This window comes from Aspergillus lucknowensis (genome assembly GCF_044049455.1).
Source record: "Aspergillus lucknowensis strain CBS 449.75 chromosome Unknown BJX67scaffold_28, whole genome shotgun sequence".
NCBI lineage: Eukaryota > Fungi > Ascomycota > Eurotiomycetes > Eurotiales > Aspergillaceae > Aspergillus > Aspergillus lucknowensis.
In genome coordinates this window covers 1-22,723 of record NW_027263572.1, presented here as the reverse complement: position 1 = coordinate 22,723, position 22,723 = coordinate 1, and the positions used below count along the sequence as shown (strand labels likewise).

The 22,723-nt window shown below is 51.6% G+C and overlaps 10 protein-coding genes across 10 annotated transcripts; 3 read left to right on the top strand and 7 right to left on the bottom strand.

Annotated features, from left to right (window-relative positions):
* Window positions 1-534: 534 nt before the first annotated feature.
* BJX67DRAFT_356739 (uncharacterized protein) lies at window positions 535-929 on the bottom strand. Its single transcript, XM_071029423.1, has one exon. It carries the CDS (start codon window positions 790-792, stop codon window positions 634-636), a length of 159 nt encoding a protein of 52 aa, XP_070884873.1. The 5' UTR covers window positions 793-929; the 3' UTR covers window positions 535-633.
* Window positions 930-1,624: 695 nt separating this feature from the next.
* Window positions 1,625-3,947, bottom strand: BJX67DRAFT_356738 (alpha/beta hydrolase). The gene is made up of 4 exons (XM_071029422.1): window positions 3,444-3,947; window positions 3,218-3,392; window positions 1,997-3,164; window positions 1,625-1,939 (listed from the first exon to the last, which is right to left on the bottom strand). Exons 1-4 carry the CDS (start codon window positions 3,561-3,563, stop codon window positions 1,729-1,731), a joined length of 1,674 nt encoding a protein of 557 aa, XP_070884872.1. The 5' UTR covers window positions 3,564-3,947; the 3' UTR covers window positions 1,625-1,728.
* Window positions 3,948-4,042: 95 nt separating this feature from the next.
* On the bottom strand, window positions 4,043-4,481 carry BJX67DRAFT_356737 (uncharacterized protein). Its single transcript, XM_071029421.1, has one exon. The coding sequence runs from the start codon at window positions 4,387-4,389 to the stop codon at window positions 4,108-4,110; it is 282 nt and encodes a 93-aa protein (XP_070884871.1). The 5' UTR covers window positions 4,390-4,481; the 3' UTR covers window positions 4,043-4,107.
* Window positions 4,482-5,587: 1,106 nt separating this feature from the next.
* On the bottom strand, window positions 5,588-7,917 carry BJX67DRAFT_356735 (Zn(II)2Cys6 transcription factor domain-containing protein). The gene is made up of 6 exons (XM_071029420.1): window positions 7,771-7,917; window positions 7,417-7,649; window positions 7,303-7,357; window positions 7,008-7,227; window positions 6,809-6,948; window positions 5,588-6,744 (listed from the first exon to the last, which is right to left on the bottom strand). The coding sequence occupies exons 1-6, from the start codon at window positions 7,860-7,862 to the stop codon at window positions 5,802-5,804; spliced, it is 1,683 nt and encodes a 560-aa protein (XP_070884870.1). The 5' UTR covers window positions 7,863-7,917; the 3' UTR covers window positions 5,588-5,801.
* A 496-nt stretch (window positions 7,918-8,413) lies between these two features.
* On the top strand, window positions 8,414-10,470 carry BJX67DRAFT_388852 (flavin-containing monooxygenase; the record flags this gene model as incomplete). Its single annotated transcript, XM_071034418.1, has 3 exons — window positions 8,414-8,987; window positions 9,058-10,163; window positions 10,239-10,470. 3 exons carry the CDS (start codon window positions 8,414-8,416, stop codon window positions 10,368-10,370), a joined length of 1,812 nt encoding a protein of 603 aa, XP_070884869.1. The 3' UTR covers window positions 10,371-10,470.
* A 449-nt stretch (window positions 10,471-10,919) lies between these two features.
* On the bottom strand, window positions 10,920-12,464 carry BJX67DRAFT_382276 (uncharacterized protein; the record flags this gene model as incomplete). The annotated part of the gene is made up of 1 exon (XM_071033208.1): window positions 10,920-12,464. The coding sequence occupies one exon, from the start codon at window positions 12,462-12,464 to the stop codon at window positions 10,920-10,922; it is 1,545 nt and encodes a 514-aa protein (XP_070884868.1).
* A 2,709-nt stretch (window positions 12,465-15,173) lies between these two features.
* Window positions 15,174-17,192, bottom strand: BJX67DRAFT_388846 (transcription factor domain-containing protein). The gene is made up of 3 exons (XM_071034417.1): window positions 16,463-17,192; window positions 15,430-16,429; window positions 15,174-15,372 (listed from the first exon to the last, which is right to left on the bottom strand). The coding sequence occupies exons 1-3, from the start codon at window positions 17,176-17,178 to the stop codon at window positions 15,196-15,198; spliced, it is 1,893 nt and encodes a 630-aa protein (XP_070884867.1). The 5' UTR covers window positions 17,179-17,192; the 3' UTR covers window positions 15,174-15,195.
* A 377-nt stretch (window positions 17,193-17,569) lies between these two features.
* On the top strand, window positions 17,570-19,229 carry BJX67DRAFT_388843 (putative MFS hexose transporter; the record flags this gene model as incomplete). Its single annotated transcript, XM_071034416.1, has 2 exons — window positions 17,570-17,735; window positions 17,869-19,229. The coding sequence occupies 2 exons, from the start codon at window positions 17,570-17,572 to the stop codon at window positions 19,227-19,229; spliced, it is 1,527 nt and encodes a 508-aa protein (XP_070884866.1).
* Window positions 19,230-19,767: 538 nt separating this feature from the next.
* Window positions 19,768-21,708, bottom strand: BJX67DRAFT_388842 (endo-beta-1,2-glucanase; the record flags this gene model as incomplete). The annotated part of the gene is made up of 7 exons (XM_071034415.1): window positions 19,768-19,884; window positions 19,949-20,121; window positions 20,192-20,463; window positions 20,521-20,590; window positions 20,645-21,036; window positions 21,105-21,355; window positions 21,415-21,708. 7 exons carry the CDS (start codon window positions 21,706-21,708, stop codon window positions 19,768-19,770), a joined length of 1,569 nt encoding a protein of 522 aa, XP_070884865.1.
* Window positions 21,709-22,165: 457 nt separating this feature from the next.
* Window positions 22,166-22,693, top strand: BJX67DRAFT_382271 (glycoside hydrolase family 1 protein; the record flags this gene model as incomplete). Its single annotated transcript, XM_071033207.1, has 1 exon — window positions 22,166-22,693. A coding segment is annotated over one exon (528 nt), but the record flags the coding sequence as incomplete, so codon positions are not given.
* Between the last annotated feature and the right edge of the window lie 30 nt (window positions 22,694-22,723).

Below are 22,723 nucleotides of genomic sequence, written 5' to 3'. Positions count from 1 at the left end.
TATACATATAGGTATACCACAATCAAGTTAGCATCACAGTTCTCATTCTTCTGGTACATTTCGAATAGAACATACTACTGATATATTAAAGGGATAAATATTTATCTTTTAAACGACCCGTGGAAAAGTATCAGGTACAGTAGCAGATTTTTACTTCTAGTTCTCTTTGGAAAAGCAACTTGCCATATAAAGTTGGAGAGGACATGAGGTATTATATATATCTCGCAGGGCTATTCCATGTATGTGGATGAAACACCCTGAAATATGGCAAGGCAAACGAACCACCGCTTGTTTCACAGGCAATTTCTCAGGGTTAAATTGAGCGCTAATCTCATAGGGAACTATATTTTGCTGGCATGTAGGCAATTAGAATGACGGCACCATAGGCGTTTTCAGCCTGGCAGTATGCTAACATACTAATATATATATGAACATATTACCTTGTAAAAAACCGCGCAGAAGAATATAGGATATCGAGGAAGTGGTCCAACGGTGGTAGGAATACAGTCTTGAATATTTAATCAACAATGAACGGCTGTGTTCAAGTCAGCTCATACATAAAGTTGGCTGACTGATGGACAGACAACATAGAAATTTCCAGCTAGCGTCAGGGCGTGGATCAAGTCTATAAAACTACTGTGCACCTTGGGCAAGCTGCTCTGCCTCCTTTACTGGGTCTGATGGCCACGTAAAGGCGAACATGTCCTCAGGTAACTCTGCATTAGGAACAAACCGGCGGAGTTCATCCAGCATCTCCGCGCGTCGTTCCTCATTAACCCTAGACATCATCATAACAGTGACTGAATGCGAATACCGAAGCCTGTTGTAGAGCTCAAGGCGATGCGCCAATTGTTCATGAGTAGTATCCGCTGTCAACACCCCAGCGAAGTAAGTTGTTGAGGTTGAGCCTTAATGAGATACCCACACCCTTGAACGAATGCGAAAGACACAGGTTGCAGTATTTAGGATGTTGCCATGCTATTTATTTAGTATTCGTATTAACAGATCATCTCAAGCCATGTTAGGCCACCATGTCATGCAACTGCTGGCATCTAGACCGCGGTCCAAGACTTACACCTTACACCAGCCATGGACTGTGGGTAGGACTGTAGATCCTTTAAATGCAGCCACATGAAGTGCAGTTTCATACGCTACTTCCAGAGATTTCATTATCCAGCAGATGTACTAAGACTGGGAATCCTTGGCAAAGCTGGTACGGACAAGAACCCACAACTGGCAAGTAGCGACTAGGGCCTGTTTTTGGGAAGGAGGCGGATGAGAAGTCTGCGCATGTGGAGGATCCGGAGAGGGGGGTTCGTGGTGAGGAGGAGGCGTGAATCTGGGTTGAACTTACGATGGGATATGGAACTTGATAGACGTTGGGCTCTGTTGTGGACAGGAATAAACAAACCATTAAAAAAATATTGGGAAGAATATTCCTGTACTGCTCCTTCGCCCTGTAGGATTCGAAACAATGTCCCAACTCTGTGCCTGGGGTCTGAATTTACTAGGTGGTTTCAGATCAGGGCAGCGCATTACCTAAATCTGGGAAGTAAAAGGTGGCAGCGTAGTTCTATGAGGAGGTGGAATGAGATGAACAAGGTCCACCTTGCGTCCAGGCGTTGAAAGATTAGTATACATGCACGAGCTGAAGGATGTCTCACAGTCTATACAACTGGAAGCGAATTACTTGACACCATTCTTCCGCTAATAGTCAACTATTGGATTTCAAGGCCACCGTCTTTTCAATGACTGGCCCTGAAAGGGTCTGAAATCCGCCGGACAAGTCGTATTAGCGGCCGGAAGTTCTCCCTGCAGCAGATACCTCTGGATCCGTTCAACAACGCAAGCCGAAGCACCGGTGCCGAACGCAGTATGTCCGACTAAATCCTGAGTCAAGACGACAGAGCCGGGGAATACGGAGGACATCTTATACGCTCTATACCATATCAGTTAATCGAAGCAACCACACAACGGCTGGGACGAGGAAACATACCCCCTCTTCGGGGTCACGGGGTCAACTTCATTCGTCACGAACAAAATTGGGCTCGCTGTATGCCTCGTGTCGAGGATCGAGCTGGATAATCTCCCGCTGCTGGGGGGAGATACCTCGAGAGACCTGCATGCCACACCATTTGCGTTGTTGGGCCAGACTTCACCGAAGAAGTGGCTTTGGTTGTTGAGGATGTTCACGTATGCTTCGAATTGGCTGATATTCTGGAACTTTCGAATGCTTGCTCCGTCTGTGCATCTGATGAGTGTATTAATGTCTTTTGTGCTGGTGGTGCCGTTGGGGTCATAGTTGCAGGGGTTGGCAGATATGGAGCCGCTGGTTACTGCGGCCGCATAGGCGGTTGTGTTTCCCCGCTCCAGAGATGAAAGGATAGTTGCGAGATTGGAGAACCGCTCCAGTGGAAAATACATGGCTTGAAAGATAAGCTGCTTGAGGTCGGAGTATGTCGCTAGCATCGGCAGGGGGCAGGTGTCGGATGGGGAGATTGGAATGGGGTTGTATTTGAGGTTCTGCAATAGGCTGTCAAGTCTTGACCTGATATTCTCGACGGAATCTCCCCAGAATGAGCAATTCGGTTGGCCGGCGTCGAAGCATGATTCGATAAAGGAGGCAATCGCCCTATCTGCATCGTAGAGGCTCGACGTCCACCCGAGGCTGTAGTAGTCTTCTGCATCGATGACGCCGTCCAGGATCATCCTGCCGACCTTGTCGGGGAAGAGATGAGCAAAGGTCGCGCCTAGGACAGTCCCGTAACTCAGTCCGTAGTACCAGAGCTTTGAATCAGATCTCTCGATCGCCGCTTGCTCAGCTTTCAGGAAGGAAAGCATATCGCGCGATACGGCTGGCGTGGTCACGAAAGCTGCAGTTCCATTCGAGCCACCGACGGTCGGAGTGCAGGCCTTGCCGAAGATATCTGCGGCGGCGAACTGTTTCCCAAGCGATGTTGAAGAGGCATTCGAGATCTCTGGGTAATATAAGCGCTCGAACTGGGCGCGGCCCTCAGGGTGGTTGGGCCAGCAGTCTACGACCGGACCGCTGCGTCCGACGCCTCGTGGATCAAAACCGACGACGTTATGTTTGCCTTGGACGACCTCTGCGAGATCTATGCCTTGAGAGAGGACGGCGTCGATTCCGGAGGCCCCTGGTCCGCCTGTATGGGTTAGCAGAAAGACATATGTGTTTGAGCTGACTACCCGTTCCTACCTGGATTAACGAGTACGCTTTGCGTATCTTTCGTCACCGTTTTAGCTGGTAGCTTGATAAAGGCGATCGTGGTGTTTCCACGTGAGTGATTGCCGTAGTCAAGAGGAACTTGCAGCCTGGCACAGGTATAGTTCTCGAAACATGGCACCCAACGCAGGTCTGGAGACGGGGAAAGCTAAATCCATCAGAGCTGCCATACGCCCCATAATTTTGTTCTCAAACTCACTGAGCTCCAGTCGTCGAGTGTGATGCTGTTATTTTGGGGTGCAGACAAAGCAGTGACCTGTATAGATGGAAAAGTCGCGGCAAATGCAAGCCACTTCATCGCGGTCGAAGAACACATCATTGCAACGGGGTCCGCGAGTGGTGGGGAAATGCCAAAGGAGCTTGAATGCAATCTCTATAACAGGTGGTATGCCTCGAATAAATAAATGCGATATCTAGGCTGCGGCGTTTATCAGGGCCTGTGCCATTCAAGGTTGTTTGGCCTGGGTGAATGACGGTGAGCCTCACTAGCGAGACAGGCATGTCGCCTGGCATTTGCGAGGGAGAAAAGCGGATGTCACGAATCATCCAAGAATTACTGGGGCCAAAATGTGCTATAATTATAACTCGAGAGCCAGGCACCAGCCATCGTTGTCGGGGTTCGCGATTACCGCCGAGGTTTCCGACCTCACAATTGACGGCAGGATGTGAGATTACCAGCGGCCGGTTTGCGTTTATGGCTCGCCTTCTGCTTTTGGTCTGGTCCAGTTGATGACTGGAATTGATTGTGGTCAGTCCGGTTATCCTCAGGTGCAACCAGGGGGTCTCGCAATGCCGCATCCGGTCATACCGGCCATGATAGGCACTGAGAAACGCCAATTCCACTCGGACGGCTCACGAAAGGCTCATAATAAAGGTATTACTAGACCGATCGAATCTTTTCTTACCTTATCCCAGAGATGGACCTTCGTCGAAAACCAACACGGACGCTCTGCCGGGCTAAAGTCCGCTTCTAAGCCCACCCGGCACTCCAAATACTCGAGGTATCCGGCAGCAGCATCGGTGGGGTTGATATTCGCTTGACCCCCGAGGTCCGGCTCGTTGAAACCGAGTATCGCGTCTGCGCCTTTCGCTTCAACCGCTGCTGTCCACTCGCGACTTGGCGAGGAGGGCAGGCCCCAGAGCATCGGCGAGAAGTTGAAGTAGTTGTTGAGACCGTTGCGCTGGAATTCCCGGTTATAGCCGCCGGCATAGCTGCTGAAGAGACTTGCGAGAGAACCGTCATTGTAGGTCAGGCCACGTTTTCCATAAGCAAAGGCAACTGTTGGACTCAGGGAGGAAAGCACAGGAGAGGCAGGATGGTAGTAACAACTGGAGTAGGCAGGGCCTACCTGATGATCGGGGTGAGTTAGATATCGCCCCCGATGTAGAGAGCTTACATAGTTGTATGTCGCTTAAGTGAGCCTCCTAACTCTGCGTCTCAGTCCGTTTAGTTTAAATTGCCAATAGAAGCCCGCAATGAACTTGGAGCGTCGTGGGACTCAAGCAACCTGAATGACACCCATTCCCTCACGAAAGGTGTGGTCTGTTCCAGAAGCTGACTGAGGAAGTCCATTTTCATTATTCTCGTCGTACCTACAACCTGTCCGACTCGGAATTTGCTCAGGGGGTGCCGAGGATACGACACCGCGTGTTCCTGTGGATCTGCCGTGTGCAATAATTGGGGCCATCGTGTTCACCCCTCACCAAATTCTGTGCATTGATGTAATTAACCTTCCTACTCCCTGTATAATAGTATATCTTTGTAAAACTCTTTAGAATAGATAAATTCTAACTATTCCTATTAGTTCTAAAACTATTTAATCTCTTAAATCTCTTGGAAACACTTCTTAAATCTGTTATGTGCAAAAATTGGGGCCATCATGTTTACCCCTTACTAAATTCTGTATTTATGTAATAAATTTTTCTTAGCCTTTAAGAACAGTATAAATTTAGCTATTTTTTATAAATTTTAAAGCTATTTAAATTATTAAATCTTATAAGAATACTATCTAAGTATAATTGGATAATTAAGATACTAATATAATAATAGGGGAGGTTGATTACACAAATGCACAGAATTTGATGAGTGTGAACACGATGGCCCCAATTTTTGCACGCGGCAGATGGTGTCCCCGGTCCGCTCAACGTTTCTTCTTGACCAAGATAGTACCCGGAACGAAGATATGAAGGGGTCCTCTTGATAGACTTGCGAGGGTCGCGGAATCTCGGGCCCCAAGTCTTTCAACTGGCCAACCCAGTTGGGTCGAGACTGCTCCAAAGTACAGAGTGCTCCTCGCGGTCCTCCTCATCTACGGCTGGGCCAGACAGATATTGTATAGTAGACATATATTGTAGCGACCTTGTTTTATATATAAATAGTGACACTCCCGGACCATTGGCATCCGCTGCTAGAACGAGCAGTTGTAACATCAAAAATGTATATATCTAGTAAGAATCGCCCCGCCCTCCTACTAATTAGGATGTTCTTTGGTTCCTCCGAGGGCTTCTCTCGAAAAGTGGGCGGGGGTATTGTAGGTATTTTTGCTTCTCGCAAGGACTATTCTAACCCCCCGAAAGTTATTCCAGCCCATAAATCCGCTGCGTAGTCCTCTTCCCCTGCGGGCAGTACACTCGGCCAGCTTATCTTCGCTAGTTCACACTGTACATCATCCCAATGCATCTTCCTACTAAGGCCACTCCAGGCTCGAGCACAGCCCCGGAACCATCTATATAGATCCTGCAGCTCTCCCTCGCACCCGCATCGCACCGCCTTGATGTCAACACTAAAGTGTTTGTATAGAGTGAGTACGCCATTAAAAACCTTCCAGAACCACAGCGACCGAAGCATGCTTTCTCCATTACAATTCGCAAATTCCGTAAGGTGGCCACGGCTCTGCTGGACATCCCGCTTCAATACTAGAGCAACTCGATACAGCAATCGGCACTCGAGCGGGTTGCCCGAGTCCACGATACCCAGGATGCTGTACATGTATAGTTCTGCCGCGGCGGATAGGCCGCTCCAGGATGAGTACAGGAGGGATCTCGATTTCGATGGCGGGCATTTCGTCCCCATAGGACTGAAACTGGAAGTAGCCGTCTTATCTTTGTCATCTCTCGCAAAAGAGGCCACGTGTGCGTGGACCAAGTCAAGAAGTAACCTGGTCAGGCCCCCATCATTCCACACATGTTGTCGCTGCTCCGGTGTAGGGTTGATGCGAGCGCGATCTACGGCGCCCGTAATCACTTGGAGACACTCGAGGATAGGGATCGCATCAATCATCTGAGGCGCTCGATGCATTGGCGGCGGCGCGAAGAAGTAAGGAAACAGACGCATGGCCTTTAATCTAGCGTCTAAGCCGCCATGTTCGAGGCTATGCCATGATTTTATGAGTTTCAGTGCCTCCGCGGAGGAATTATCTCGCGGGTCGATTCCTTGCGTCGCGAGGAAGACTTTGAAGTCCTCCAGGCGGGACTTTAGGATAAAGACGAAGCACGATGTCCTGATGGCATGTTATTTGACTGAGCGATTTTTGTTGGCGAGAGCATTGGTGTTGCGATACGTACAGGAGGAGGTAGCGGTCCGCGAGCTCGCTTCCTATGTCATTCGTGCTGTCCGCCGGACAATCCATCCTTGAATGAGAGTCGAAGAGGGCCATTACCCCGCTGAGGTGTGTTTCTGCAGCGGGAAGGTTACCAAGACACGCCTTGTCATCGCAATTGGGGGTTAGTCTTGTGCCTTTATTTGCAAAGCATCAGTACGCACCTCAGCTAGGCATATCGTCAGTATCTGCCTGACGCAAACGACAAACGATGTGCGGTCCGACGCTGCGAGCCATTTATTGATCGTGCGTATGCTTTCGATCTTGTGGAAAAGGAACGAGGACTCGTACGTCTGTAATGCGCCCGTGTTCCAGGAATAGTGGACTCCAGCAATGAGGATCGTGCTTCGGAGTGCATGCTCGTCTAGGGTTGCGAATGCGACGCTTCAGGTTCAGATTTAGTTTCCAGCGAGTTCCGGCAAAGAATCAGCAGAGTCATGTCGGAGATGCACTACTAACCAGTCATCATTCGCATTCGACGGCGCTACAGAAAAAGCCGCGCCGGTTTGGTAGACTGCGGTTACCTTAGCCGAAGCGACCATACATACACCTACCAGATCTGGGTTGACGTACAGTAGTGGTACAATTCCTGTGACCTGAACGGCATCTTGATCGGAAGTGAATCGAACGGATCTATGACAGCGCTCGCCGGTAGTCGCTTCATCGTCGGGCCTTTAGTCTCCACCAAGGCCCAGGGTGCCTGCTGGCCGGGGGGGAGTGCGTTCTTCTGTAGGACTCTGCGATCTCGGAGGGGAATCACTGCAGGTGGGTAGGCGCATAGTTTGTTACTGTTGAGGCATTTTTGGCTGTTGCAATGACTGTGAGTAAAGATATATGCGGAGTGTAAACGTGTGAGTGGGAAACCGGTCCCGACAGAGTTGGTCAACGGCAGCAAATCGCAACCTTGTCAGTTACTGCGGTACATACCAAGTCGGACGCTGCTCGTCACAGCGGATGTGGCGCTGCCTGCAGGTCAAGCAGCCCGCTCTGCTCCGAGTATTGGTGGCCCTCTGTGTCATGTTGACCGGCTGGTGACTGGTCGGTGATCTTTCCACCCTGGGTCCAAGTACCACAGCCAAGGGCGGGAGTCTTGTCCACGGGTGTGTCAGCCACAACGGCGCCTCACAGCTCGGATAATGCCCTGTGGGGGGCAAATTCCTTTCAGCTGCCCTGTGGGACTGGTGTAAATGCCACTTTCCCCGACTGGGACGAATACTCGAGACCTAGCCTCTCTCGTACAAGCGCTGATGGAGACCCCGATTGTTGTTCTTTTCCCCACTCTTTCAGCAGAGGAAATAGCCAGTCAGATCTTGTTGACCGTTGATAATTGACGCCTCATCCAATACAAGTGTACTATGTGGAGGAGGTAAACATCAGTTTTGGCATTGTTAGGCAGTCCAGCTGGTCGGCAGTGCTGCGATGGAGTATAAGACGTTGGATGGAGACGTATAAAGGTACCCAAGTACCAGTCTTCCCACTCGATAGACCACTTTCTCCTTCGCCTTCGGGACTATCTTTTCAATTTCTGCATACTACACCCCCCAAGATCTCAACATCACTCGAATCTAAAATGCCGGACGAATTCCCACCCCTAGCGCCCCTCCCACAGCTCACCCTCCACCCGTCAACCGACCCCTCAACCATCGACGCCCCCCAAATCGTCAGCAGCTGGTTGACAACCCTAACAACCTCCCTATCCAAAACCAACCCAACACTCGCAACAACCGCAACCCAGTCCCTCTTCCTCCCCGCACACTCCTGGTTCCGCGACCTCGCAACCTTCACCTGGACCATATCCTGCCACAACGGCGCCGAAACCATAGGCAAATACCTCCACGATTCCACCGCTGGATTCACAGATGCCGTCGCGGATTTGCAGGGTGTCCTCGCGCCGCGATTGGAGGATATGGGCGGGATGAAGTTTATCCAGGCGGGGTTTCGGTTCAAGACGCGTGTTGGGAAGGGACGCGGGGTTGTGAGGTTGGCGAATGTGGACGAGGAGACGTGGCAGGCTTGGACTGTTTACACGGTGCTGGAGAGGTTGGATGGGCAGGATGAAAGGGTGCAGGTTGGCCCTGCGAATGGAACGGGTCCGTCGATGGCGCAGAGCACAGATGATGTTCAAGTTCTCGTTATTGGTGCAGGTGAGCTTTTCCAAACCCAGATATATCTCCCTGGCACCTACAGGGTATCAATACTAACGTCTACGACAAGGCCACTCAGGCCTCGTCCTCTCCGCGCACCTCCAAGACCTCGGCCTAACCTACCTAACGGTCGAAAAAACCCCGCGCATCGGCGACAGCTGGCGAAACCGCTACGAGTCCATAAAACTCCACACACCGTCCTACACAGATCACTACGCGTTCCTGAAATTCCCAAGCAACTGGCCGCGCTACCCCGACCAGAAACACATCGCGGACTGGATGGAGCACTACGCGGCCATTATGGAGTTGAATGTCTTGCTGGAGACTGAGGCGAGGAAGGTTGGGTTTGATGAAGAGACAGGGAAATATACCTTTGAGCTTAGGGGGAGGGATGGCAGTTTGCGGAGGATTATGGCTAGCCACGTCGTGCTGGCTTCGGGGCTTTTCGATGAGCGGGCTCCTGTTCGTCCGAGATTCGATCATGAGGAATGTTTCACGGGGAAGATTTATCATACCACGGAGCACAAGTCTGCAAGGCTAGTCCCAGACGTGCAGAGCAAGAAGGTAACGATCATCGGTGCTGGAACAAGCGCGCATGATATCGCGCAGGATTTCGTTAACCACGGGGCCAAGAGCGTGACATTGGTTCAGCGTGGCGAGATTTACGTTGCGTCGCTCGAAGCCCTGGAGCAGGTATCCCTAATCATGTGGGATACACCCGGAATCAGCACCGAAGATGCAGATCTGTTGGGAAACTCCTTCGCGTGGCCGATTGTGCGCACCCTGAGTATCGGCGCATCGCAGATGATGGGAGCCATTGACAAGGAGCTGCTGGATGGGCTCGAAAAGGCCGGAATGGCAGTCAAAAGGGGTGTGAGGGGGGATAGTCTTGTGGACCACATGTTCGTCAAGGGCGGGCATTTCTACCTGGACCAGGGCGCTTCCCAGATGCTCATCGACGGGCGGATCAAGGTCCAGCGGTGTGAGGGGGGTGTCCGGGGATACTACCCCGAGGGAATCATCCTAGCCGACGGGAGAAAGATCGAATCTGATCTCGTGATCCTCGCGACTGGGATCGAGCGCGGTGGCAAAGTCGCAGAGCAGATTATGGGTAAGGAAGCCATGGACAAGGTTGGGGAGCTGTTTGGCATGGATGAGGCGCAAGAGCGCATTGGGGTAAGTGTAACCCAATTCCTTTAATCGCCGGAGGATGGCGCCTCGCTGACAGGCCTTTTTTTTTTTTTTTAATAGTGTTGGCGTCCGACTGGTGTCCCGGGGCTTTGGTTTATGGCGGGTAGTTTTATGTGGTCCAGGCAGTATGCTCCCATTCTTGCGCTGCAGCTTGCAGCCGCTGAGTGGGGGTTGACCAGTGGTCAGGAGTAAAGTGACAGGAAGTAAGTCGTAGGGCATAGATTAGAGGCTGCATATTCGGAAGGACATTCATTTTTACATGACTGCATACATGGACAGCAATATCCCTTCGAGCTATGTTGCTTCCCGTCGATGAACTGGTACACAGTTGGAGAACCCTACACAAATTTTAGGGACTTTGGTTAATGAGTGTTGAAATATCAGGGGCTGATGTGCTCGGTGTCTGAGCGTGATGCCAGGAAAACTCTTGTTAGGGCTAGCCACAATGTGGTTCGCCAGTACTTGCATGACCACCATGTTCTATGCGGTTGCCTGAAGCATGATCATTGTTGTGATACTTGTTGGTTGCAGGTCCGTTGGCACAGACTCGGACCACTGGCATACGTACAGCAAGGAGCTCCCTGAGTGCCTTAACTTGTAATCCGAATCTAGCACTCCTCGAAGAATGCAGCGAGTCGTGGAGTGGTTGAACCTCTCGAACGGCGCCTTCACACCCAGGCTCAGCAGGCTAACACAGACACAAACTGAAAGACAGGTAGTTGAGATTGTATTGGCCTATTTCTAGAATGTATCTCGTTCCACTTTCCCCCGCAGCAAGCTCTCATACTCGGCTCCCATGACTTTTTGCTCCAGGAACCGTTCCCGACTGGGTCCAGGGTCCGTTTTGTCAGTATACATATGGCAATTAGTTCGAACGAAGAAATCCTTCAAGAGACCCCTGTGGCGAGCGACTGGTTCCACGATACGCTCATAAAGAGCCCACTCCCCGCTGACCGTGCTGGGATCAACCGACCTGAAGTCCGCCCACCCAGGGCGTTCGAAGCTTATCTCTATGACTATAGCACAGGGCTGTACAGCCCGGAACAACATGCCCAGAGTGTTTGTCCAGTCACTCATCTCCCCGCTCCCTGGATAAAAACCGCCGTGCCGCATCGAAGAAGGAAACACCCAATGGATGTGACGGAGGTGCTTCGACGAGTGCTCAGGAACCTGGGAGAGAAATCCGGATGCGCGCGGCTCCGACGGCGTGGTCACCAGTACAGGGGGGAGGGGAAGGTGTGCTGGAGGCTGGTACCAGATCTCAATGGTGTTCCTGGCATAGTAGACGAACAGGGCGAGCTCCCGGATCGCCTTGCTCACCAGGAACAGGGCATGAGGAATCGTTGCAGCGCAGCATGTGTACACAGTGGAGAATGCTGTATGCGTCGCGGGGCAATGGCAGCCTCCGCAGTACCAGGATCCAATAGGGAGCGCGCCACATTCGAATCGCCTACAGTCGGTCGGGACAAAGGGCTCGCCGGGGAGGCGGGCCCTGAGCTCGCTTGGAACCATCAGGCCAGAGTATTCCAGGACGCGAATTTGAATCTCAACGGGAAGTCTCTGGAATGGGAATGGCTCTTTCGGATCCTGTGGAAAGTACAGTGTCTTCTGGCGAATGGTTGTCATGATCATCTGCAGGATATCGAAATCTCTATGCGGTCCCATGCGTATTGACAGACCTTTCAGGCGGGGAAGATCCTGGATCGGAGCGAGGAAGCTGGCGGCATTATCTTGACTTGCAGCACCGCAGACTAGGTGGAGCTCGAGCTGATCGTCCTCTGTGATGTAGGTGGCCAGCTGGGAGCAGATGAATGCCCATGTGGAGAGGACACCCGATGCCTCAAGCTGGTTGTCGTGTTCGATACGGTCAGATGCAGCCCCATGGCAATCCCGGTATGGTTTCCAGGTCTCTGGGCGCAGCCAGTGTGTGCAGTCCTTGGTACCGATGGTGATAAGAAGGCTCCTCAGTGACTTCCATCCCAGCGGGCTCAGATTGAGTAGACAGTTGAATGCGCGGGGGTATTCATCATTGAACTCCAGGGAGTTCTCCGAGTAGAACATGGCCCGCGCATCCTCGGAAATTGCGCGGGACACATAGAAGAGCTGGTTGGGGAAGCGAATCTTATAGTCATCTTGTTCGACCAGCCTCTGCTCGCGTGACGACCACTCGCCACGGTGAAATGAGGACAGAGGCGAACGATAATTAACGATCATCCACAGGTCGCGGTAAATGCTGCGTCGAATGTTGTAGGGGAGGCGGAGGAAATGGGGTTGTTGCTCCGCCATGTTTGGAAGACTGCTGTACGAGAGGATGCAGGGGGAAATAAATGAGAGTGCGGGGTCAGGCTGCTTATATATGGGAGAAGCCTTGGATAGGCGCCATGCGGTGTGATGTGCAGGTCTCATTGCATGCATCCTATCAGAATCTAACATGAAAAGTATTCCCATCTCAACCGCCTCGTCTAGCACCCGCATTCTCTGCTAGTAGTATTATCACCGCGCCAGTTCCCATTGTAGCGCTAGCTCAAGCAGTTGTGCCTTTTTCGCGCCTTTCGAATTTTTCAGAGGTCATCTGATAATATATCTCCCTACCTGGGCGTGCAGACTCCAATGGATGCCTTCTATACAGCTAAGGTGGCAGCAGTGGTAGAGCAAAGTGATGGTATACGTATCGTTGTCGTATGTTGCTGCATTTCCAAATTTCTGGAGAGTATATCTTATACGGGCACCCACAGCCCTGTTATACAGGGCCGCTGTTCACCCACTACATGAGAGCTGTCTGGCCCTTTCCCCTGACAAGTAAAAAGGGAAAGGAATGTCAAAAACATACAACAGCTGGGATTCGCATGTGGTCACCCACCATACTACTAACCAGCCGGCGTGTGGCTTAAGTACGGCTGAGCGGACGGGAAGCCCTGTTTTCCACACCCTGTGGTCGTATGTGCTTGGTGATCTTAGCCGTACGGATAAAATGGGCCATGTATTTTGCATTCAACGAATGCGTGGCCCTTTTGGCAAGATGGCATTACAGACCTCGAATGGACACGGAGGGTCTTGTATGGTGGTGTAGAGTACCGGGTGTGCTTGGCAATCAGACAAGGGGAATGCGTCGAGGAAGATTCCGAGCACGTATGTCCTGACCCAGAAGGATTGCGCGGTGCCGAGGGCATATCAGGATGTCGTGGTGGCAAAGGTAAAGGCGAAAGGAGTCGAGTCGCGGATGGAAGACGTTGATTGCGCCGCAGAGAGAGCAATCTGAACGCGCAAAGATTGTGCATAGCACCAGAGTTCTGCACGGGCCAAGAATCGCGAATCACCAGGTCCCTAGCACATGAGAGTGAGAACATTAAGCTGGAGGTTGAAGATGGAGAAAGATTATATAGACCTTTTTTTTAAAGACAATGCAACTTGCTGCATGCAGCATTGCGCAGAGCGAAGATCTACGCGCTCCGTCTATGGTGTTATCAAAAACATACAGCATAGGACGCTTTCAGGTCCCTGCGTCCTGGCCGGCTTATCCCAAAGAGAGATATTTATTAGTACAGACAAAAATGTCGCTTTATTAGCGATAAATGCGAATGTGATTTATAATGCAGCCGGCCTAGATCATCTCTCTCACTCTTTATATATATATCTTTAGACAAGAGATTGATTATTTATATAGGTAGCTATCTTCATTGTCTTAAGCATAATTCTAGGCAAATTCAAGTTTCAGGGGTGACTCTTTCCCCAGCCAGGTACTTTAGAATCTGTCAGAAATGTAGCAAATCTGTTCTGAGAGCATGAGTGAGTAACGAGTTATTAAAACTGGAAAAGCAGGGTAGCCTGAAGCAAAAAAATTCTGTTATCACGAACAACGGGACAGACTGCTTACAGATGCTGAAAGATACAATCAGACAATCGTTGGGAGATATTTATTTGACCTGATTGATGGCCAAAAACAAAAACGGAACAGAAAGGGTATGTGGTGTGTGACCTCGCTTGGAGTATGTAAAAAAAGACGGCCCGAACTGGGAACCCAGGACCTCTCGCATTTCTTTCAGTTTTTGAGACTATGGGTGTGACCCGAAGCGAGAATCATACTACTAGAGTCAAGGGCCCAAGAAGCTCTAACTAGGATACTAAATACATGGAATTCTTGATCAGCTGGCCATGGTTGTCGGTATAGTAAGTGCCGCTAGCATTCAGGTTTAATGCCTTTACCACCACGTCCCCTTTGCCTGTGTCAATATGCCGCCTGGGGAGACTCGCGATCTCCTCAAGAGAGCAGCCAGAAAACCAATCAACAAACGAGTTTGCTTTGTGAGCATTCCCTCTTCGGCATTGATGAATCTTTCACCCTCTCCATGGTCCACAATCAAAGCGAGTTTCGCACCAGGGTCCGTATCCCTTGTATCAAGTGCCCAGCAATTTGGGTGCCTCTTTGCAGGGTGAATTTCAGCTCTGACCAAGATCTCTGAAGCGAAATCACCTTGTCGCTCCTTTCCCTTCAAAGTGATTCCAAATATGGGCTAGATCAGGGAGCACATGCAATAACAAACCCCCTTTGTCTGGTTGCCGGTATTTTACGCCACCATAAAAGATTGCCATTTCCCTTTCGCGTTTGTGATGCCATTCAAGGCGGCGGCTCTGATGACTTGAATGGCGGCTCTGATGATTGGAAGGCTGGTATGTCACGACTGCTGCATTTCATCGGTATCGTCGTCTGTTTCGGGGAAGAGCTCACTGCAGGGGGTGTTGGCGCCAATATCGTTGACTTCGAGGTCTAGGTCCTCATTAGTGCTGCCCAGAGCAGCCGACAACATAGAATTGACCTTTTGCATCTCGTCATCAGAAAATATGCCCCTCCTGTCCGCCTTCTTCTTGGAACCAGCATTTTGTAGACTCCGTAAATCATCGAAGTTGTGTGGCCGTCTTCGTAACGCGACCAGTAGCAAAAGAAGGCATCAACAACTGGGTAACACAATGTAGACCACAGATAGGTATCGTAACGTAGCCCATGAGATATTTTGCAATATTAGAATCTCGAGTTCAGATCCCCTCTAAGAGCATCCGAAGCTTTCGAATCAAGCCTGGTGAGTATGTCCAACAAGACCAGAAAGTCGGATCGGGCCCGCGCAGCCAATGGATGGGCCCCTGGATACCGGTGAATTATGGCAAGGAGACTCGCGCCTATGAGACGTATCTTCTCTACCTTGATGTTTGTTAGCAGTGCGAAGCAGGATTATCGGCATTTGTGTGGCTCGCTTACATAGGGCTCCCCGTTAACCTGCAGGGACCAAAACGGGGCCTCGTGCATGACCTTGAGCATGTCTCGAGCGATTTCCGTCTTGCATAGGTTCGCCTGCTCAGCACTTGTAGCCAAGTAGGCCATGTCAGACTTTTGCGCAATCACCATGCGCAGGCAATGCAGAGAGACCTGCAGGTTCGCTCTCTGGATGATGAACTGGTTGGTCCGAGCATTTTCCGGACCACTGTCCGAGGGGACGGGTAAGTTGTATGATTGTAGGTACGGGGGGAGATCGTCGAGACATGTGATGAACTGGACATACAGATCATCGAGTCGTTGTCGGTGCTCGACGGGCATCGGTGCCGCGGTGAGATTGTTGGTGGAAGTAACTGGTCGTTGGGCTTCCTGTATTACTCGCATCTCCAGGAGGAGATCCGAGGCTGCTTGCCATAGCCGCAGGTTTGCATTGAAACCATTAATTAAGCACTTCCTTCCGGCCTCCGACAAAGTAGGCTCATTACCCGGCGACCGCCCAACTGGCGCCTCGTCTTCGAGTCCCGATGGGTATGCAATGGTGATTGGAGATTCGAACGAGAAACGATGAATCGTAATGGGCCGATTGTTCAGGATAGCAGCGGACTTATCACCCATGTACACGATCCAAAACGCGCGCCGCCGTAGTTCCGCTTCAATGGGCAGTAAACCCTCGAGGGATGACTCTTCGTGTAGCTGCATGACCTGTGCTAGCCGTGTAGCCTCGCCAAAGATGTGCCATGAATATTTCGGTTTTCCGGCCGCATGGACGCAGTTGGAGTGAAAGTAGCGGATCGCGATCGAGCTTGCGTTGGGCGCCTCGAGGTCGGCTTCAAGGTAGCTGTTGAGGCAATTTCGCGATGCTTTTAGAAAGGTTTCACCGACTCCGTCACCTTCTGGGAAGAGATCCTGTGGCAACAGAAACGCTGCTTCTGCGCACACTGCTGTAATCAGCGTGAAAGTCGACTCCAGCCATGGTTCTCGGATGCTCCCATGCCCAGGGTCACTTGCTTGTAGAAACCCGGTCCATGAGTCTCCAATCTGGGCGGATGCTGCAATCCCGGCGTTCGGTTCCACACGCGGCGACTGGACCATGTTGGTTGCGGTCCGTGAGATGAAGTATGCCAGGCCATTGCGGAGAATGGGCTCATGAACCAGGGGTGTAAGGGGATAGAGATACTGGAAGAAGAGATCCAAGCATCTGGATACAATCCATTCCACGTCGAAGCTAGAAAGAGCGAGAGCTCGGGAGAGCTCGTGCCATCTCTGTATAGCGTTGGCAGTAGCAGAGGGCCAGGACTCTGAGGCGACACTATGCACTGTCTGTGGGGATAACACATGATCAATGGTGAGATTTGCTGTTGGGTTCCGGGATGTGGTCGAGGACGGCAATTCGGGCAGAACGTTTGCGTTGGGACTCGTGAACGCTAGCGTTGGATCATGTTCTGCTGGGATGGAGAGCACCGAGGAGTCCGCTGATGCAAGGCCCTCATTTCGTTTCTTGGCCTTTGGTCCACGTCTTGCCATGGGCAGGTCATACGTGCATGACTCCCCGGCTTGTCGACATAGCGAGCATCGATGTCTCGGGCTCGTCGCGTCGCATCTGGCTTTTCTCCGGCGGCATCGATCACAAGCCCTGCCCCTGCCATTCAGCGACTTCCGCCGAGGGTCAGCATCCCGCGGCGTCGACGCTGTTGATCGAGGGCTTGAGTTATTCTCCGCCATTTCAGAGGGCATGTTGTGGAGAAGCCATCAAGACAGCCAGGGGCGGGGATTTATCGCCGGCGAAAAGGCGAAAAGAAAACGTGCGTGTGGGTCACCTCCACTCAGGGCTGCTTTGCACAATTTCCCGAAATCCCGGAGCAGTCTGGTTTCCAAGGTTGATCCGACGAGGCCCACAAGCCACATTCCACGCGGGGTGCAGCAGGGCACTGGCAGTCCCCGGAATTTGGGGTAACGGGGAAAAGCTGACTGACGTTTCTCCTGCAGATTCTGATCAGGACATGCATGCCTCGTTTCGCCTTCACTTGGAGAACCATATAATGTGACGGCACCGCAGTTAAACTATGAATATCCTCATCCTAGCCCTGCTCAAATCAGTGCCCATTTCCTCTTGCTAAACGCCACCATGCCTCCTTCTGCTGCACACACGACTGAGGGGGTCACCTCCCCCATAGACGCAGCAGCTCTAAAGGCTGTACCGCCATTCTGGAAGCGAAAGAACGCGACTTTGCTCTACTTCCTCCTGACCTCATCTCTTTTAGCGAGCGCTACGCTGGGAATTGACGGGGTATGTGTATCGCATCCCTCTTCAAGATGATCCATGCTAATCTTTGTTCTACCCTAGTCGATGTAACCACTGCCCCTAAGCGAGCAATATACCGGCCGGTGCTGACCACGTCACTGACAGGACTAACAACATGCAAGTGCTACCAGCATGGCAGGAAAAGTTCAACCATCCTACAGGCTCAACACTTGGCTTCTTCGGGGCCTCCAATGCGATCGGCGGCGTCATCCCCTTCATCTTCCTCAGCTGGATTGGCGACAAGTTTGGTCGCAGATTGCCAACGGCGCTGGGCTCGGTCATCATCATAGCCGGAGCCCTGATCCAGTTCTTCGCCACATCGCTCGGCATGTTCATCGGTGGAAAGATTGTGCTGGGTTTCGGCTCCTCCTTGATCCAGATGGGTGCACCAGTCCTGGTTACAGAGCTCAGCCATCCGAAAGAGCGTGTGCAGGTTACGACCTTCTACAACACGTCTATCCCACTGGGCTATGTCATTGGAGCATGGGCGACCTATGGTACCTTTCGGATTGACGGAGAGTGGTCCTGGAAACTCCCTGTGCTGGTCCAGATTATCCCTTCGGCCTACCAGTTGTCGCTCATCTTCTTCTGCCCGGAATCTCCCCGATGGCTCATAGCCAAGGGCCATCCCGAGAAGGCACACGAGATCCTCGTCAAGTACCACGGCGAAGGCGATCCGAATTCTGAGCTGGTGAATTTCGAGTACACCGAAATCCAACAGGTCATCACCAAAGAGCTTGAGCAGAACATGACCTGGAAGGAATTCTTCTCGTCCATTCCTAACATCAAGCGCATCTCTCTCTGCTTTGCGACAGCCGTCTTTAGTCAGAGTTCCGGAAACCTGCTTGTGTCCAACTACCTCACGCAGATCCTCCAAGACACTGGTATTGAAGCCGAGTCGGACATCACCCTCATCAACTGCATGGTAACCCTCTGGCAATACATCATTGCTCTGAGCGTGACAGTGTTTATCGATCGGTTCAAGCGGCGGACATTCTTCCTGACGGGATCTGGAGGAGTCCTCGTAACCTTCATTGCCTGGACGATCGCCGCCCAGCAATATCTCGACAAAGACTCACTCTCAGCCGGCCGAGTCGTCCTAGCGTGTATCTTTCTCTTCCAAGGCTTCTACACATGCGCCTGGACAAACCTTGTCGTCACCTACCCGCTGGAACTCGTCACGTACAGAATGCGAGCCAAGACGTGGTCCTTTGTCCTTCTCACGATCCAGGTTGCGTCTATCTTCGGCGGCTATGTCAATCCTATCGGGCTGGATGGAATCGGCTGGAAGTTTTACATTTATTACTGCGTCTGGGTCGCGTTCGTTTTCGCGATTGTGTACTTCTTCTTCGTGGAGACCTCGGGGCCGACGCTTGAAGAGCTTACATTCCTCTTTGAGGGCAAGTCTGAGATGGCGCGCAATATCATGGAAGTGAAGGAGGTGGAGGCGGAGCATGACGAGTGGGAGGCAAAGAGCGTTTGAGAGACCGCTTGTTGGGAGCATGGGGCGACAAAAGAAATAGTATAACATATCACAAAGCAAATATATGAGTAAAACCCACTTCTTGGAAACTAGCGCCCTTATTGTCATGTTTCGGAAATAATTTAATATATATCACTGTTGAAGTTTGTCAACGTCAGGTACCCCCAGCCCCATCTCCAACGCATTAGCGCTGCGGACAACATCATCTTTGTCTAGCTACTTAAGTATAGCCAGAATGGGCGCAAATGCCTCTTCTTGCTCGACCCGCGATGTCTCTGGTGGGTTATCCACGATAGTTGTGGGGACGAAGTATCCAGGGGACCCAGAATCTCAGTACGTTGACAAGGGTCTTAAAGTGCATATAGAGGTTCCCTAATTCTAACAATGGAGGTTTTGTCTGATGATACTTGAGTGTTTAGTTACAACAAAACTAAAAATGCTCGTTAAATCGCACCATGGTGGCATAAGATACAAGCACAGGCGAGAGAATCAAGTTTCAAGTCGGTGTTACGCTCAGGCAAAATAAAAGACCAACTGTCTACTCCTGGCAAGATGTAAAGTCCTGCAGCTCAGCATCCGGCACCACTTTCTCCGGAAGACAAAAGGGGGTGTTTTCTCCCTTCAACTTCTTGCCAAAGACCAGGGAGTACTCTCTCTGTCAGTGTGTTAGAGATCAAGCGTCGATTAGCTCGGGGGATGTTATAGACAGTTTCACATACCTCTGCAATATGGATGAACTCTTCATAGGCACTGTCCGCCTTCAACCTCTCCCGGACAAGATCCCCAACACCGCCCAAGATGGAAACAACAGTGAGGACCTTGCTATCCCAGGTAAGAAGCGCAGAGACTCCCGTCCCATCCACTCGCGTGGACTCTGTACTTCCATACGGGTCTGCAGTAGAAGTCAGTCGATACGATCAACGAATAGGTCTGGTACATGTTCCAGCAGAGTAGAAACTTACTCTGCATTTTCTTCCCGGAGACCATATTATGCCACCACGCGAGCCCGACTGCCTTGTCAAACATGATCGTCGGCCAGGTTGCGTACGGAGTAATGACCTCCAAGTACTGCTCTGTCTGATTTGCAATGGATGGAATACCCGCCGGCGATATGTATCCAAGGATCGTGTCGGTCTCGGGATCGGTGATGTTGTTGACCGATGCGAAGAGACCCGGGACCTTTGTAGCTACCGAGTTACATGTACGCGCTCGCTCCTTGTTTCTGTAGACACGGCTATCATGGGTCCCTGTTAGCCTAGGCACATCAAGGTGTGCGCTAGAAGACACGTACCGGACGATATCGACATCGTAGAAGGGCATTTCCAGGACTTTCCAGGGCTCGTGACCGGAGAACCAATAGCCTGTGCACGATGCTTAGCAAAAAAAAAAAATGCTGCTCAAGGGGTATACCGCACCTCTCTCCACGGTGATTGGACCAATTGGGCCAATCTTATACTCATCCCTAACCAGCTGCGGCCGTTTAGCGGCCCAGAGCGCATCCTTCTCTTCTGCGGAGAGATCACCGAATAGATGGAAAAAGTACGCGACGAGCTCTCCCTCATACGGATCATTGATGAGGCCCTGGCCTTCGCACTTGTACGTCTGATCGGGATGGTCAACGGGCAGAGTCTGATCTCGAATCTCAGTCACAGCGCACACAACCCCGTCACCACGGTAGAAGATCTGAAGCATGTTGTGGGTGACGGTATCGAGCCAGCTTTGCCATCCTTGGGCTTGCTGGGCAAAGTCCGATCGGCTGCTTTTCTGTAGCGCTTGGATGTACGCGTACACGGCCCACCAAAGCTCTCTGGGATGTGCGTGAGTGCACGTCAGCCGCGGTGGTCCTGACTCATTTAGGACTGTTATGCAACGTACCCGTTATCCAGAGCAGGAACCCTGTTTTGCCAGTCCGGCTGGGGGGAGATAGCGTCCTCGTTTGCAGTGAACCAAGGTAGGTTACCACCAAAGCCTGGATAGGTTTCGTTAAACTTGCGATACGTCTCGAGTTTTTTCTCCATCAAGGCAAACACAAGCCCGGTAGCCGCCTCGGGGTCGTCAGCGCTCAAAAACCTGGCAGCCTCCTTGGAGCCGTCAATGGCGCGGGCGTAGAGCATAATTTGCAGCGACTAGTATCTCACCATGGTTAGCCGAGTCTGTAAGTCAGAAATTGAGTTTGGAATGCTACCTCTTTGCTCGCGGCGCTGAAGGTATGCTTCTTGGTTCGCTCGCCGGTAACCCAGTCGATCTGCGAGCCATCGTAGGACATGCCGTTGGCTTCATTGTACGCAATGCCGTCCTGATGGAACTTGCCCTCCCAGTAGAGCATATCCCAGATGAACTCATCTGTCTTCGCGAGAATCTTCTCCTGAGTCCACTGTAGCGCGAATCGACATGGTGGTGAAGCATTACTCCGACCTTCGACTGGTGCAGCGATGGCGGCGCCCAAGAGGGCGAGCAGAGTACTGCCGGCTATTCTCATGATTTCCAAGTGGCTTCTTTGTTGAATAGGTGCCTGGTATGAAACATTGGTTTTTGAGGGGCATTTTATAGTCGGGGGTGATTCCAAGTTTCTGACCCCATGTTCCCCAGAAACCAGCCGCGTGGGCTCAACGTTTGTGGAGACTCCACGGGCTTGACTCGGACGAGTGCAAGTGGTGATTTTGATCGGCCCGCAGTGACGGAGAAATATGTCGGGGAATCGGCGAAATGCGCAGACGACAGAGCTGGATGGGCGGGGAAATAGTGGAGAAGTTGAACAGAAAGACTGGTTGCGGCTTGCCCTAAATCGCCGTCACGGTCGCTGTCGGGTGCGGTTCTTAATGCATGGGTTGAGAACGGCAGACGGTCTCCATGATAACCAGGCCGGTCAAAGAGAGCTGACTTCTCCTCCCCTCCCCTCAACCTGCTTTTTCCAACATCGCAGCAACCGAAACATCATGGCGCGATCATTGCCCCCTGACTTTGAATGGGGTTTCGCGACAGCCGCATACCAAATCGAAGGTGGTTTCAACGAGGAAGGCCGCGGACCCTCAATATGGGACACGTTCATGCATCTCGAGCCTTCGAGGACAAAGGGCGCGAATGGCGATGTTGCGTGCGACCACTTCCACCGCTACGAGGAAGACCTTGACTTGTTAAAACAGTACGGCGCACAGGCGTACCGCTTTTCCATTTCCTGGTCTCGCATCATCCCTCTTGGTGGCAGGGATGATCCGGTTAATGAGAAAGGGGTTACCTTCTACAATAGCCTTATTGACGGTCTGATAGGGCGCGGAATCACACCGTGGGTGACTCTGTACCATTGGGACCTTCCCCAGGCTCTGCACGATCGCTACGGAGGCTGGCTGCATGTGGAGGAGTCCCAGAAGGACTTCGAGAGATATGCCCGGGTCTGCTACGAACGGTTCGGCGACCGAGTCAAAAACTGGATTACGTTCAATGAGCCTTGGATCCAGTCCATCTTTGTAAGTGCTCTTCCTCGGAGAGGGGGAGGG

What these genes read in the sequence shown, in the direction of transcription:
- BJX67DRAFT_356735 (XM_071029420.1), bottom strand. Translation starts at nt 7,862, where the DNA reads ATGACACAGAGGGCCACCAATACTCGGAGCAGAGCGGGCTGCTTGACC. An exon ending in ACAGGAATTGTACCACTACT is followed by an intron (nt 7,358 to 7,416) that starts GTACGTCAACCC and finishes AGGTAACCGCAG; the next exon opens with TCTACCAAACCGGCGCGGCT. An exon ending in TGACGATATGCCTAGCTGAG is followed by an intron (nt 6,949 to 7,007) that starts GTGCGTACTGAT and finishes TGCGATGACAAG; the next exon opens with GCGTGTCTTGGTAACCTTCC.
- BJX67DRAFT_356738 (XM_071029422.1), bottom strand. Translation starts at nt 3,563, where the DNA reads ATGATGTGTTCTTCGACCGCGATGAAGTGGCTTGCATTTGCCGCGACT. An exon ending in CACTCGACGACTGGAGCTCA is followed by an intron (nt 3,393 to 3,443) that starts GTGAGTTTGAGA and finishes TGATGGATTTAG; the next exon opens with CTTTCCCCGTCTCCAGACCT. An exon ending in AAGCGTACTCGTTAATCCAG is followed by an intron (nt 3,165 to 3,217) that starts GTAGGAACGGGT and finishes TAACCCATACAG; the next exon opens with GCGGACCAGGGGCCTCCGGA.
- BJX67DRAFT_356739 (XM_071029423.1), bottom strand. Translation starts at nt 792, where the DNA reads ATGATGATGTCTAGGGTTAATGAGGAACGACGCGCGGAGATGCTGGAT.
- BJX67DRAFT_388846 (XM_071034417.1), bottom strand. Translation starts at nt 17,178, where the DNA reads ATGCCCTCTGAAATGGCGGAGAATAACTCAAGCCCTCGATCAACAGCG. An exon ending in ATTGGAGACTCATGGACCGG is followed by an intron (nt 16,430 to 16,462) that starts GTTTCTACAAGC and finishes TGGGCATGGGAG; the next exon opens with CATCCGAGAACCATGGCTGG. An exon ending in AGGTTAACGGGGAGCCCTAT is followed by an intron (nt 15,373 to 15,429) that starts GTAAGCGAGCCA and finishes ACAAACATCAAG; the next exon opens with GTAGAGAAGATACGTCTCAT.
- BJX67DRAFT_356737 (XM_071029421.1), bottom strand. Translation starts at nt 4,389, where the DNA reads ATGCTCTGGGGCCTGCCCTCCTCGCCAAGTCGCGAGTGGACAGCAGCG.